Genomic DNA, 13,553 nt, shown 5'->3' on the forward strand with positions numbered 1-13,553 from the left:
TGCCCACTATTCTTACACAAAAAACAAGAATTAAAGGTACCTAATAGACTGACCTCACATTGAATCAATTTATTTTCCAAGTGTACTAAAATAATATTTGGTATTTCAACACTAAGGGGGATAGACATTAGCACCCTAGATTCCTCAATTTATAATACATTATCCTTGAAGACTTCTAAATATGAGGTATAAATTTTCTCAAAGTGGCGAGGGAGGGGGGGACATTTCTTAGTTCCAACCATTAAGGAGCACACTTAGCTACCACCTCTTATGTCTCGTGCTTAAGAGACCAAGAGATAGCCCTAAATATGGATTGGTCAATATTCCAATATTACCTTTTTAGAACCCTTTCATGTATACCATGGCTACAAAAGAAAACCACAAAGAGGCCTTTTGGTAGCATACCATAAAATGAAACATATATATCGAGCTCCTACTTTTCTGTCTAGTCATCAAAAAACTTTCTCAAAGGAAGAAAATTAGTTTCCAAGCAAACAAAAAAGATTGCAATACTACACAAATGAGATTATTTTGATTTAATAGCTTGAATCATGTCAGAGTTCGGAGAGATAAAGAGAACCTTGGCAAGAGTAGGAGACTTACCATTTTCTCCTACTCAATTGTCTCCACTTTGGTAGATGCCTGCATCTCCCATTCCAACTATCCGAGGCCCTAGTAATGATTCATCTCCAACTTTCAAGGTTGTTGAGGACAAGAATGGAGCACCAACTAACTTTTTCTTTGAGTGCGTCACTGTAGGAAGGCTTGAGAATGACATAAGACGAGGAGTTCTTCTCTTTCACCAACTTACCATTCTCAAAATCCAAATTCATTGCCTTAGCACTATCTTTGACCACTACATCTATTGCCTGTTAGAGTACATTTAATTCTCCACTACTCGAGGTCTTCATAAGGTTGTATAATCTGAAGGATATTAATTGCTCATAATAAGAACATTAAATGCTCGCCACCAAAACAAGGCAATGAGGAATCCACAAGAAAGGTATTTTAAATTCAAACTCTAGAAACACAAGCATAGATCAAACGACAACAATGATAACCAAGGAAGATCAATATAACTAGGCAATATCCTAACCCTAGGAAGACAAACAAAGCGGGCTTTTAGATTGAAACCAATGGCAATTTGGAAAAGAGAGGAACAAAGAGAACACAAAGCTCCAATAACGACGAAGAGAACTAATCTGAGCTTGAATAATGATAGCAAAAGCTCAAGGAAGCAAAAATGGAGGATGACCATTCACCTTCACATTTATGGAAGATATCTTTTTAAAAAATGCTAAGGTAGGTAAATTAAAAATCTTGACCTCGGGTTTTAAAACCACTCAAATTTCTTAAAATGAGAGCAAAGAAAAAAAAATGAAATAAAAGAAAACCGCATCTTCATGATGTATAAAAATAAAATTTAATGAAAACAAATACATTTTGTTAACATAAAATGAAAGCTAATATTTTTTATTTTTCAATTATAAATAAAAATCTAATTAAATTTTGTGAAATTTTTCTTCACATAAATCTTTAAGATCTATCATGTAAGTGTAGATGCCTCTAGACTTTTTTTTGGTAAATAATTAAAAAAAAACCACACCAAATTTATATCTGAGTGCGCCCATAATATTTTCACCCTTAATTACCATTTTAAACCCCTGCACCTCCCAGAAATGGTCTATATATAGGCCGACTGTACTAATAAATTAAAACTGACTATACCAATAAAAAAAAAAACCTAACATTAAAAAAACTTTGAATAAAAACCGACTTGTTAAGACAGAATAACTCATTAATATACCAATATATTTATATAAAAAGAAGCGTCCATTGTTACAGACCATTCATATTCATCATGATTACGTGAACATAGGCCAAAGGTTGCCCTACGAATTTTATTTGCGCGGTCCTGGATCATCCCTGGCTTTCCTGCAAACAAACGAAGAAACAAGTTTTAAGAGGGGAGGAGAGGAGAGGAGGCTGCGGCTTAAATTGCAGTCAAAGGTACGTCTTTGTACCCTCATTCATTTCGACGATGTTTCATTATGACGATATTCAAACCCTGGACCTCCTGAAGTACGGCTGGCTACCTCAACGTTCGATAGAGTCAAATATAGCCTTTTTTCGTTAAATTTACGGGTTTCAGGTAGAAATGGATTCAGATTTCGATTTTTGGTGGCAATTGATTTCTTTGGCTGCATGTACGCAACCCTAGGATGGCAATTTAAGGGGGTTTGTGGTTAAATTTACCGGCCACTGCTAGATTTAGATTTTAATTATTTATCTGAGATGTTTTTATGCAACCCTAGTTTTACAATATCGAGTTATTCTGGTTTAACTTATGTTTTTCTTCTAGAATTTTATGATACCCTAACTTGACAAATTTAGGGGTTACTTGCTAAAAGTGCTCGTTACCGGTGGATTTACAAGTAGTTTTTCTCGCTGAATTTATGGTACCATTGTTTGACAAATAAATGGGCTTCTGCTAGATTTGGATTTGCGGCGACATTTATCTTTCTAAGGTGTCCCGGACTGCCGGGTTCTCCCAGGTACTTCCTTTATTGGTGTCTGTTCTATTTAGTTTCTGTTATATTTACGCTGCGAACTGTTTTTCTTTTCAGATGATGAAAAGTTTTTGTTGCCACCCTAAGTTTTCTAATTTATTAGTTTCTCTTACAATATATTAGCTTCTTCTAGAATTGTCTCAATAGGCTGCATTTATTCTTCTGGCATTACCCAAATTTGGTGGCTTATCATAAGTTTTGTCGGTTTTCAGTAGATTAGCCCTAGCAATAGTTTTCTAACTTTTCTTAAGCTGTTTTTATGTCGCTGCGTTGTGCCAAATTTGGTTGTCTCCTGTATAAATTTATTGGCTTTTAGAAGGATTTGCGTCGCAATTGTATATTTGTATTGTATTATTCACAGATTACGCTGAGAATTTTTTATGATTGCATTGTATAAGTTTTGATAGAATGCCATAAATTGTTACCATTTGCTTCAAAGTGTAGTTAGGGAACATGGTCATATGGATTCTCATTTGTGAAAGAAGTTTGATTTTTATTTGAGGTAAACTTTTGGTTCGTGTTATTCTCCATTGTATGATTTAGGCGGTCATTTACTGTTTGGTTTTCTCTACAGTTTTAATGTTGTGTTTGTCTTTCGATTCAGGGTGTACATGATACTCGAAGAAGTTAATAACGTCTAGGATTGGAGCTGAGCTTCCAAGAAAATGACCATGGCTGACAGGAAGACCATAGATCTTGAACAGGGGTGGGAGTTCATGCAGAAAGGAATCAAGAAGCTCATTAACATCTTGGAAGGGGTTCCTGAGCAGCAATTCAATTCGGAGGAGTACATGATGCTTTACACGTATCCCATGTGATTTGTTGTTGTTAAGTTTGTTTGGCTTAATAATGCTTGTGGTGCTTAATTACTGAAATTGAGTACATAACTAATATGAAATTTGTGTACACAGTTTTATTATTGATGCAAAAAAACATTTACACAGTATTAGTAGAAGCATTTTCAATCATTTACATTGACTAGGGAAATATCATGTCTACAATACATAGCTATTGCTATTCTTAACTGCAAATACAGGACTATTTATAACATGTGTACGCAGAAGCCTCCCCAGGATTATTCGCAGCAACTCTATGACAGATACAGGGAATCTTTTGAAGATTATATCACTACGATGGTTGGTTATTTTCTAGAGCTCTGATCTAATGTTTTTTACTAGTCTGTGATGTATGTAGCATTGCTTCCTTAGATTGTAATTGTGCTAGATTTGTGTGTTTCTGTAGTTATAGCTGGAGGTAAGATAATCACGAGTGATTTAATAAACTTTGTGAGTAGTCTGCTTTTTAGGCACACTCTTGAGTATGATTAAATTATTAATTTTCTCTGTGAGCCTAAATATCCTCAGTAAATGCCTTTTGATTAGTCTCTTTTTATGTCCATATAACAATTATTTCTCAACATGAAATGAATATTAATGGCCCCTAACTTTCGGAAAAGTATCCATTGTTAAAACCAATTAAAGCCATTTATCTCAACATATGGGTAAAGAAGTGGGCAAATGTACCTTATTTTTTTTTAAATGCTATTGTTACAATATTTATTCTTATACTTCGTAGTTTAAAATCTACCTTGTTGATATCTACTAAATCTGTTCATCTCCACAAATGAATGTAGAAGTGTGGTGAGCCTGGCATCTTAAGTTTTATTCTTACATTTGTGAGGCTGATTTGCCAAAACTTTTTGCTATGACCTCATCCTAGTTGCAATAACAAATGTATCTTCATGGACACTGTGGATGTTCAAACTTTAGGAGTTGAGAAGTCTTGGAAAGTGCACCTCGTACACTAATTTTCTAGCATGGATCATATGCTACAGCTATCAAAACTCCTTTGTGGATTAAATATTCTAGATACAACTTATATCAGAATTATATGAGATCCTCGGTAGTTTTGTATAGTTGTAGCAAAAGTACACCTGTTGGAATGTTTTGCAAGGAAAGTTGTATTAAGTTGTTACAGTCGTGTAACTGTACACCTCCCGAACAGAGTTTTGTTTTTGATTTTTTACTGCATAGCATTTCCTGGAATTTTATGATTGCGCTTCTACACATTAAGGCGCATTTTCATAAGTTGGACATCATTCAACATTCTTCTTCTAAGCAACTGTGTAATATTCTAGGCATTCATATGTGACCCTGTATCATTTTATAACGCATGCTATACCTAATAAGCAATTCTAACATCTGAACATGTTATGAGCTGAGTTACATTCTATACTCTGCATGTTATGAGCTGAGTTACTTCCAAAATGCTGTAGTTTTGTATAGTTGTAGCAAAAGTACACATGTTGGAATGTTTTGCAAGTGAAAGTTGTATTAAGTTGTTACTGTCATGTAACTGTACACCTCCCAAACAGAGTTTTGTTTTTGATTTTTTACTGCATAGCATTTCCTGGAATTTTATGATTGCGCTTCTACACATTAAGGCTCATTTTCATAAGTTGGACATCATTTCACATTCTTATTCTAAGCAACTGTATAATATTCTAGGCATTCATATGTGACCCTGTATCATTTTATAACGCATGCTATACCTAATAAGCAATTCTAACATCTGAACATGTTATGAGCTGAGTTACATTCTATACTCTGCATCTTGACGCTGGGCAAATTTCATAAATATTATTTGTTATCTACTTATTTTTCAATGGCCGTGCATAGTTATCACTGCCTATGGTTATTGGGATTCATGCTTGTGCAATTGGCATAGGTCTTTGAAAGAATTTATGTCTCCCTTTCATGTAATGTAAATCTTTAGACACCTCAATTCTTTGTTATAATATAGCGAAGTTTCCTCAACTACATAGAATTAAATGGAAATAACTTAAATCCATAAGCACCTATATACTTTGAGGGAAGGAGGGAAAAAGCTTTACAATAATTAATATCGAGGGAACCAAAGGTTTGTAATATTTGCCCGAGAAGAGTAAAACTCGTTGAACAGAGTCTAAAGGTACCAACACTGTTTTTTGACGAATTTGAAAAATCGGAGATCTGTGTCAGAGATGTAATGCAATATGGCAACACAGTGTCAGATGTTTTATTATATCTGTGCGCAGACATGCAATATTTAGTGGAAAGAAAATACATGAGTAAACAGAAACCTCTGTAACATTTTGATGCTTTCTAGTCTTTGTGTTTTCCTATTTGTGATTAAGTTAATTGGATGTTTGGTCTGAGAGCATACTGCAGAATGATGATGCCATGCAAAAATAAGAGTAAACTATTGCAGGGGACACACAACATCGGGTAATGTCCTCAAAATGGAGCTGTTTTGGTTGCATGACATCTGTTGATTACATTTTTCCAAAGAAATGAATTTCCAATCCATAGCCTGTTCACCATTGCAGATGGGTTGCAGGGTTTAGATATGTAAAACACTCCATAATTCTTGCATATCTTGCAACTAAGTCCTCTAAGATAGAGAGGTTCTCAATAAATATCATGTATATGGATTTTGGTCCCAAGAAAGAATTGCTGGATAAAAAGAAAATTGTGGTTGCTAATCATTGCTCAAAAATAAGAAAATGCTTCAGACATAATGAGCTGGTTCGGACCTTATGACTGGGATTTGCATATTATTTTGTATTTAAACCTGATAGATCTAATTGTATGTCAATTGCTGAGGTGCACTAGTCTTTGTTTTTATCTTATAGAGAATTTTCAGAGTGCCAAGTTCCATGTCGTGTGATCATGCATTAACTTTCTGATGCAGTGTCCAGTTTTGATTCTTTTGATATTTTATTGTTATAAACATCTTGACGTGTTTTTCCCTTATTTTTTTGTTGGTTATTAGTGATGTTGTGTGTTGTTCATTGGACTGTGCATCTTTGTTTTTGTTTCAATTCTCTTAATTGTCAAACTCAGGTTCTACCAGCCCTAAGGGAGAAGCACGATGAGTTTATGTTGAGAGAACTAGTAAGGCGATGGGAAAATCACAAAATAATGGTTCGGTGGCTTTCTCGTTTTTTTAACTACTTGGACCGCTATTTCATAGCTAGGCGCTCACTGCCAGCTCTAAATGAAGTTGGTTTAACATGCTTCCGTGATCTGGTCAGTATGAGATGATATCCAATACTGAGATCTTCCTGTTCATACTTTCACTCTGAACTTACTTTTCACTTAAAGACCATATATAAGGAAGTAGGATATTTGTGAGTAGCCTAAATATGCTAAATGACATTAACAATATTGGAATAATGTTTTTCTTTTTGCAGGTCTACCAAGAAATTAGGAATAATGTGAAGGATGCAGTGATAACTCTGGTATGTTAGCACAAATATTGATAAATTATCAGAAGTTCCTTCACCTTTTGATATTTTCATTTCATTAACCCTTTTGATATTTTCATTTCATTAACAAAATAATTTCTAATCCACTAATGTTATCTCAGATTGATAGAGAACGTGAAGGAGAACAAATTGATCGGGCTTTATTGAAAAATGTTCTTGGCATCTTTGTAGAGATTGGGATGGGTAGCATGGATTTCTATGAAAAGGATTTTGAAGTAGCCATGTTGGAAGATACTGCTTCTTATTATTCTCGAAAGGCTGCCTCCTGGATTCTAGAGGATTCTTGCCCAGATTATATGCTCAAGGTCGGTACTGAAAGGGAAGTTAGAATAGGGAGCATGATTTGACAATTTTGATTTTAATTTTGAAAATGGACTTCATCTAGAAGTTTATGCATATTTTATTGTACCGCAGGCTGAGGAATGTTTAAAGCGAGAAAAAGAGAGAGTTGCCCATTATTTGCATTCTAGCAGTGAACAGAAATTGCTAGAGGTAAGCTTTCTATTAAATGCTCATTATGTCAATCAGAATCTGTGGATTCAACCAGCCATAAAAAGTTGTCAATGAAAAGTTATTTCCACTAGCTAAGTCTTGCAATTTGAACTGCTTGTTTTAGAATTTAAAGAAGTTTTAATATTCTACCTCCCAAGGGCTTCACAAATGACAAGCACTGGCATTTGTAGTTAACTTGAAACCACAATTCAAAATCAGATGAAAAAGGTTACCATTATTTGTGATCTTTTTTACAGAAAGTACAAACTGAACTACTATCTCAGTATGAGAGTCAGCTTTTGGAGAAGGAACATTCAGGTTGCCATGCATTGCTAAGAGATGACAAGGTATGACTTTCTTCTTTAATATTGCTGCATGCATGGGAGTTGTGACCATGCTTTCGAGTATATGTTTGTTGTTCCCAATTTTCTACTGTTTTTGAATTTGGTACAGGTGGATGATCTTTCAAGGATGTATAGGCTATTTTATAGGATACCGAAAGGCTTGGAACCTGTGGCTCAGATTTTCAAGCAGGTATACATTTTGATTTATAATCTGCTAAAATGTCTAGTTTCGAATTCACAATATTTTCTATTGATAAGTAAATTTCTGTATGACTTGATTTCCTACTCTTGTTTTCTGTAATGCAGCATGTAACTGGTGAGGGAACATCATTAGTTAAGCATGCAGAAGATGCAGCCACCAATAAAAAGGTAATATTGTAGTTGTATTTAGTTTGATGTCTTCTCTCGCATAAGTCCACGATCAGACTAATATGTCAAGTTTTTATTTGAAAGTAGATTTTAGTTTTTCATCTTTTAGGTGCCAGCTGACATTAGTTCCACTTTACATTGAATTCCAGGCAGAAAAGAAGGACATGGTTGGTGCACAGGAGCAGGTAAAATCTTATTTGCATTTTTTAACTGCGGATATGTTCAATACATGGCATTTCTGATTTAAACGTCGTAGCAATGAGTTTTGTACATGTCAAACATTGCACAATGAGATTAGCTTGGCATGTACAAGATATGCATGCAATTTCATTCCTTGAGTTATTCTGTAGAATAATAACTAGTTTTTATCCTGCATTTCAGGCATTCGTGAGGAAGGTTATTGAATTGCATGACAAGTACTTGCAATATGTTAATGAATGTTTTATGAACCATTCCCTTTTCCACAAGGTAGGTGAAAGTATAGTTTTCATCCTTTTGCTCATCCAAGTTGGCTGAGTTAAGCTTTATAGATTTCATGCAGAATATGTAAGCACCTTTCTTATGGATTCTTAATTCCATTTATAGGCACTGAAGGAAGCATTTGAGGTGTTCTGTAACAAGGGAGTTGCAGGAAGCACAAGTGCTGAATTGCTTGCTACATTTTGTGACAATATCTTAAAAAAAGGTGGCAGTGAAAAATTGAGCGATGAAGATATTGAAGATACACTGGAAAAGGTTTGTGTTGCATTTCTGTCTGACATGCTTCAATATTGGTTCTTGTCCAATGATTTTGTATACACCAACTTATTGTCTCATATGATTTCAGGTTGTCAAGCTCCTCGCATACATTAGTGATAAAGACTTATTTGCAGAATTTTACAGGTAAATTTCCATGGAAAGGCTACATGTTTGTTAGCATTTCTTTAATCGGTAGTGTCTAAAAAAGACAATGTAGTGTTTAGTTTGTTTCTTTCTTAGTTCTGTGTACCATAGAATTGGTTTTCTTCTTAAATATCTTTTGTAAACTGCATGGGAGGAAATGTAGAATCAGAAATTAAAATAACAGTATACTACATGATGTTAAGTGTGGCGTCCCAGTGCGTTTTATGGAGAATACTTTCATGCTTTTTGCACTGTTGAAATCAGTATTCTCATAGCAAGATTATAGTCAACACGCAATATGGAATTAGCTTTCTTCTTAAATATCTTTCTTCAAACTACATGAGAGGAATGGTGGTAGGTGTGCTGAAATCATAAATTAAAACAACAGCATACTATGTGATGTTAAGAGTGGGGTCTAGTGCATTTTATGAAGAATAATTTATTCTCTTTGCGCTGTTGAAATTAAAATATTTGTAGCAAGCTTATAATCAACACACTATTGAAATTGAGCAAAAGTGCCATGTGACAAAAATGAATGACCAGGGCCTTTGATCACATTACAGCAAATTATCCTGATTATATTTAAATCCTACTTTGTTAATAATGAAGAATGTCAGGATGCAGAGTAAAAATCTGTCTTTAATTTCTTTTCACTATCTTTGTATTACAGCAAATTATCTTGTTTATATTTAAATCCGACTTTGTTAATAATGAAGAATGTCAGGATGCAGAGAAAAAATCTGTCCCTAATCTCTTTTCACTATCTTTCTATCTAACTTCAACACAAATCAGCCTCTGGCTTGATGCACTCATGTAAGAACTTTAATGACAATGGCGATAGGCAACTTATTTAGAGAATTAAGATCAATCATTCATATAATTTTTTGTTTCAGTTGATTGGTACAAACCTTACCCATCAATCTGCTTGCCTGTTTTAGATATAGCTGCAAACAAAACATTCAGATGACCTATGTGCAAGTTGATGGCAATTTTGATTTTACGTTTGTCTAAAATAGTTGGTAGTATAACCATTGTTGGAACTGGTTTTAAGATTCAATTAATGTATTTGCCACAGTTTTGTGATTAATGTAAACTTGTCATTAGGTTTTTGAGATAAAACCAGAGTTGCAGGAAGTCCTTGCTCTCATTCCTTAGTAACATAATCATTTGAAATGTCTTGACAATTTCTTAAAAATTGTACATTAGTTTGTGCTAACATACTCCTTTTTTCAAAAAATGGATAGTATGAGAATGCTTTGCTCTGCACAGTCTCTCAAAGGCAATTGAGTTGATAACTTGCGATTTCTCGATTCGATTGTGTGAGCTTTTACATCAATGTTTCGGATCACACTCCATGATCTATTATCGAGAATTAGGATGAAAGACTGCATAAGGAGGAGAAATCTTGCTCCTACAACATCTATGGTGTCTGCATCATTGATGTTTTGCATGAGATTTTCATCTTAGTAGAGAGTCTATGGAAGATTCAAGGATAATCTTGCACATGTAGCTTCTGTTGACTAATTCTAGTATAGGATTTACTCTATATGTAGATGGATCTAACAATACTAGTTTATGACTTGAGAGACTAATTTAAATGAGGGTGTGATGACATGTTACAGTCAATTATTTTCACATGTTGTGGAGAATTATCCAATTTTCTTTTGACATCATGGTGAACTGCAAATGTTATGTTGCAGACCATAGGATGCCATATTAAATGACTAACATATCTTGTTTTGTGTTGGGATACTTATATTTGTTGACAATACAGGAAGAAGCTTGCACGTAGACTTCTGTTTGATAAAAGTGCAAATGATGATCATGAAAGAAGCATATTGACAAAATTGAAGCAACAGTGTGGTGGCCAGTTTACTTCTAAAATGGAGGGCATGGTATGTCACATTTGCCTAAGCAAGAAACTTCCAATCCATGATTCTTATATAAACTTCATTTTACTGTACGCACTGCCAAAATATCTGTGCTTGTATGTAGGTTACAGATTTAACATTAGCAAAGGAGAACCAAGGGAATTTTGATGATTATCTTAACGAAAACTCTCATGCACATCCTGGCATAGACTTGACTGTGACAGTTTTGACAACTGGGTTTTGGCCCAGTTACAAATCATTTGATCTTAATCTGCCTGCTGAAATGGTATGCCCTTTTTGTATATAGCACACCTCTAGGTGTACCTATTTCTGCACCTTAGATTATTGACTTTTGCTACTTAATACAGGTAAGATGCGTAGAGGTGTTCAAGCAGTTCTATCAGACAAAGACAAAGCATAGAAAGCTTACATGGATATATTCTCTGGGTACTTGTAATATTAACGGGAAGTTTGACCCTAAGCCTATGGAACTTGTTGTTACTACATACCAGGTAATTGCTTTTTTGGTTGACTAGTGGCAGTTGGATTGTTTAATTCATATAAAATGGCATTATAGGTCATTTCTTACTAGAGTCGATATTGTAAATTCCTTATTTCAGTATTTTGTTCAGAATTAGCTGGATAGGATAAGTTAAAGCAAGGTTAATGTCATGGTTAATTGGTGATGACCTTACATTGATTCTTTGCATAGTTCTCTACGAATGCACTGGTTTCAACTTACATTTTGTTATCATAATTGGTGGCTTATAGAATGGCTCTACTAGAAATCTGAAAAATGAATAAATCGTGTTATGTAATTTACTTTCTTTCTATGTGATGATGATACACAGGCATCTGCACTGTTGCTCTTCAATGCATCGGAAAAGCTAAGTTATTCAGAAGTTAAGACTCAATTGAATTTGACTGATGAAGACATTGTCAGATTGCTACATTCTCTTTCATGCGCAAAACATAAAATTCTCAATAAAGAGCCAAACACAAAAACTGTATCACAAACAGATTACTTCGAATTCAATTCAAAGTTCACTGATAAGATGAGGAGAATTAAGGTTTGAACTCTAATACAACAATTGTATTCTATTGTCTGTTTGTTTTTAACAACTAGTAATGTGTGTGGATCACATGGGAACTGGTTTGTACCTGATTGCAGATTCCATTACCACCAGTGGATGAGAAAAAAAAAGTGATCGAGGATGTGGATAAAGATAGACGTTATGCAATTGATGCGTCAATTGTAAGAATCATGAAGAGTAGAAAAATTTTGGCTCACCAACAGCTTGTTATGGAATGCGTTGAGCAACTTGGACGAATGTTCAAGGTGAGTTAATGATTGGATGCTGAATATATTATTACATTAACAGTAGCAAAATGAATTAGATTGCTTACGAAATAAGGCTGTTAGTTTACTAAATTTAACAAATTTTGCTCATGCAGCCTGATTTCAAGGCAATCAAAAAGCGAATTGAAGACCTGATCACACGGGAATACCTGGAAAGGGACAAAGATAATCCTAACACTTTCAGATATTTGGCCTGAAACTATTTAAATGGGTGTTTAAGCATCCTTCATGCAGAAGTCGAAATCTCAGAAAAAGGCTGGGCTGTAATTAAAGTCCTTTTAAGTCGTGATAAAAAAGCTCACAAAAAGGCATATCATTTCTTATTTAAGCAGTGAAGGATGTGGAGCTCCTTGGTAACAAGGTCAGTTTCTTGAGAAGTCGTGATTGGAGAATATCCCTGAATCTCATTGTTCGACCAAGATGGTCGATTCATTGTTTGGATAGTGTGTTATTGGTTGAAAATGTGTCCTAGCTAGAATTTGTTCTGTTAGGTCCTTCGGCAGAGACAGCAGATGCTTCAATGCCTACCATGGTGTAGTTGATTTTCTCCAACTAATATGGGGTTGGATATGGGCTGGCTCACAAATTTTTAATATTATGAACTCACAAATTTTTTATATTATGAACTCACAAATTTTTGAATTTGATAAGATATGATGGATTTAATCTCAAAAGATTAAAATGTTTATATTAGTAGTTCTATTCACTCTGGTATTCGTCCATTTGGTTACGACAAATGTTTAACATTTTAGTCCAGCATTTATGATTTTTTGTGGTAATAAATTTGCTATCAAAACTTAGTGTTGCAACATCCTCATGTCTGCACACCATTATACTTTCTAAACCTCAAAAGAGGTTTTTGTACTGAAGGAAGCAATGTGAATTTTGGGCAACGATTTCAATAATATTATCTTGTATTCCAGCCAGCAAAGCTAGTGATGGGCTATGATATATACAAATACTTAGTCTGTTATGTTGGAAACCAATATTTTTTTAATTTGCGATTCTGCTGTTGGAATCACTGTTAAAAGACATGCAAGTGTCCATTTTTAGCTGAAGGTACCCTTGAAAATGGCCTCGGTTTTCGCAGAATGCTGATGTTTTAGTAGGCATTGGAAAACATTACATAGATGTGCTGGTGGTGTAATTCACCTTATTTGTCGATAGTAATTAATCTTTTTTTTCTGACGAAATAATGAGATCATCAATTGAACGAATAGTAAGTTGCTCAAGATGTAATTTATATTTAGAATAAATATTTAACAGAAATTAATATAAAAAATATAAACCCTTCTCTAGTAGGCAAAAGCCATTGCCTCTGCATCCAAATAGATGTCTGTTATTGACCCAGGTTAC

The 13,553-nt window shown here is 34.4% G+C and overlaps 1 protein-coding gene across 2 annotated transcripts; it reads left to right on the top strand.

The window, feature by feature from the left end:
• The first annotated feature begins 1,725 nt into the window (after window positions 1-1,725).
• On the top strand, window positions 1,726-12,903 carry LOC131073937 (cullin-1). Of its 2 annotated transcripts, none has more exons than XM_058010459.2 (21): window positions 1,726-2,010; window positions 2,496-2,555; window positions 3,175-3,375; window positions 3,607-3,706; window positions 6,455-6,640; window positions 6,805-6,852; window positions 6,981-7,184; window positions 7,294-7,371; window positions 7,629-7,718; window positions 7,825-7,905; window positions 8,022-8,084; window positions 8,234-8,269; window positions 8,466-8,552; window positions 8,670-8,819; window positions 8,911-8,966; window positions 10,741-10,861; window positions 10,962-11,123; window positions 11,206-11,349; window positions 11,689-11,907; window positions 12,009-12,176; window positions 12,293-12,903. In XM_058010459.2, the coding sequence occupies exons 3-21, from the start codon at window positions 3,236-3,238 to the stop codon at window positions 12,392-12,394; spliced, it is 2,235 nt and encodes a 744-aa protein (XP_057866442.1). In that variant the 5' UTR covers window positions 1,726-2,010; window positions 2,496-2,555; window positions 3,175-3,235; the 3' UTR covers window positions 12,395-12,903. The 2 variants fall into 2 exon arrangements, with proteins under 2 accessions (XP_057866442.1, XP_057866443.1); XM_058010460.2 differs by lacking the exon at window positions 1,726-2,010 and adding an exon at window positions 2,019-2,152.
• Window positions 12,904-13,553: the final 650 nt, after the last annotated feature.

Source organism: Cryptomeria japonica, chromosome 9 (genome assembly GCF_030272615.1).
Source record: "Cryptomeria japonica chromosome 9, Sugi_1.0, whole genome shotgun sequence".
In the NCBI taxonomy this organism is placed as follows: domain Eukaryota; kingdom Viridiplantae; phylum Streptophyta; class Pinopsida; order Cupressales; family Cupressaceae; genus Cryptomeria; species Cryptomeria japonica.

What these genes read in the sequence shown, in the direction of transcription:
- LOC131073937 (XM_058010459.2), top strand. Translation starts at nt 3,236, where the DNA reads ATGACCATGGCTGACAGGAAGACCATAGATCTTGAACAGGGGTGGGAG. An exon ending in CATTGCTAAGAGATGACAAG is followed by an intron (nt 7,719 to 7,824) that starts GTATGACTTTCT and finishes AATTTGGTACAG; the next exon opens with GTGGATGATCTTTCAAGGAT. An exon ending in CTTCTAAAATGGAGGGCATG is followed by an intron (nt 10,862 to 10,961) that starts GTATGTCACATT and finishes GCTTGTATGTAG; the next exon opens with GTTACAGATTTAACATTAGC.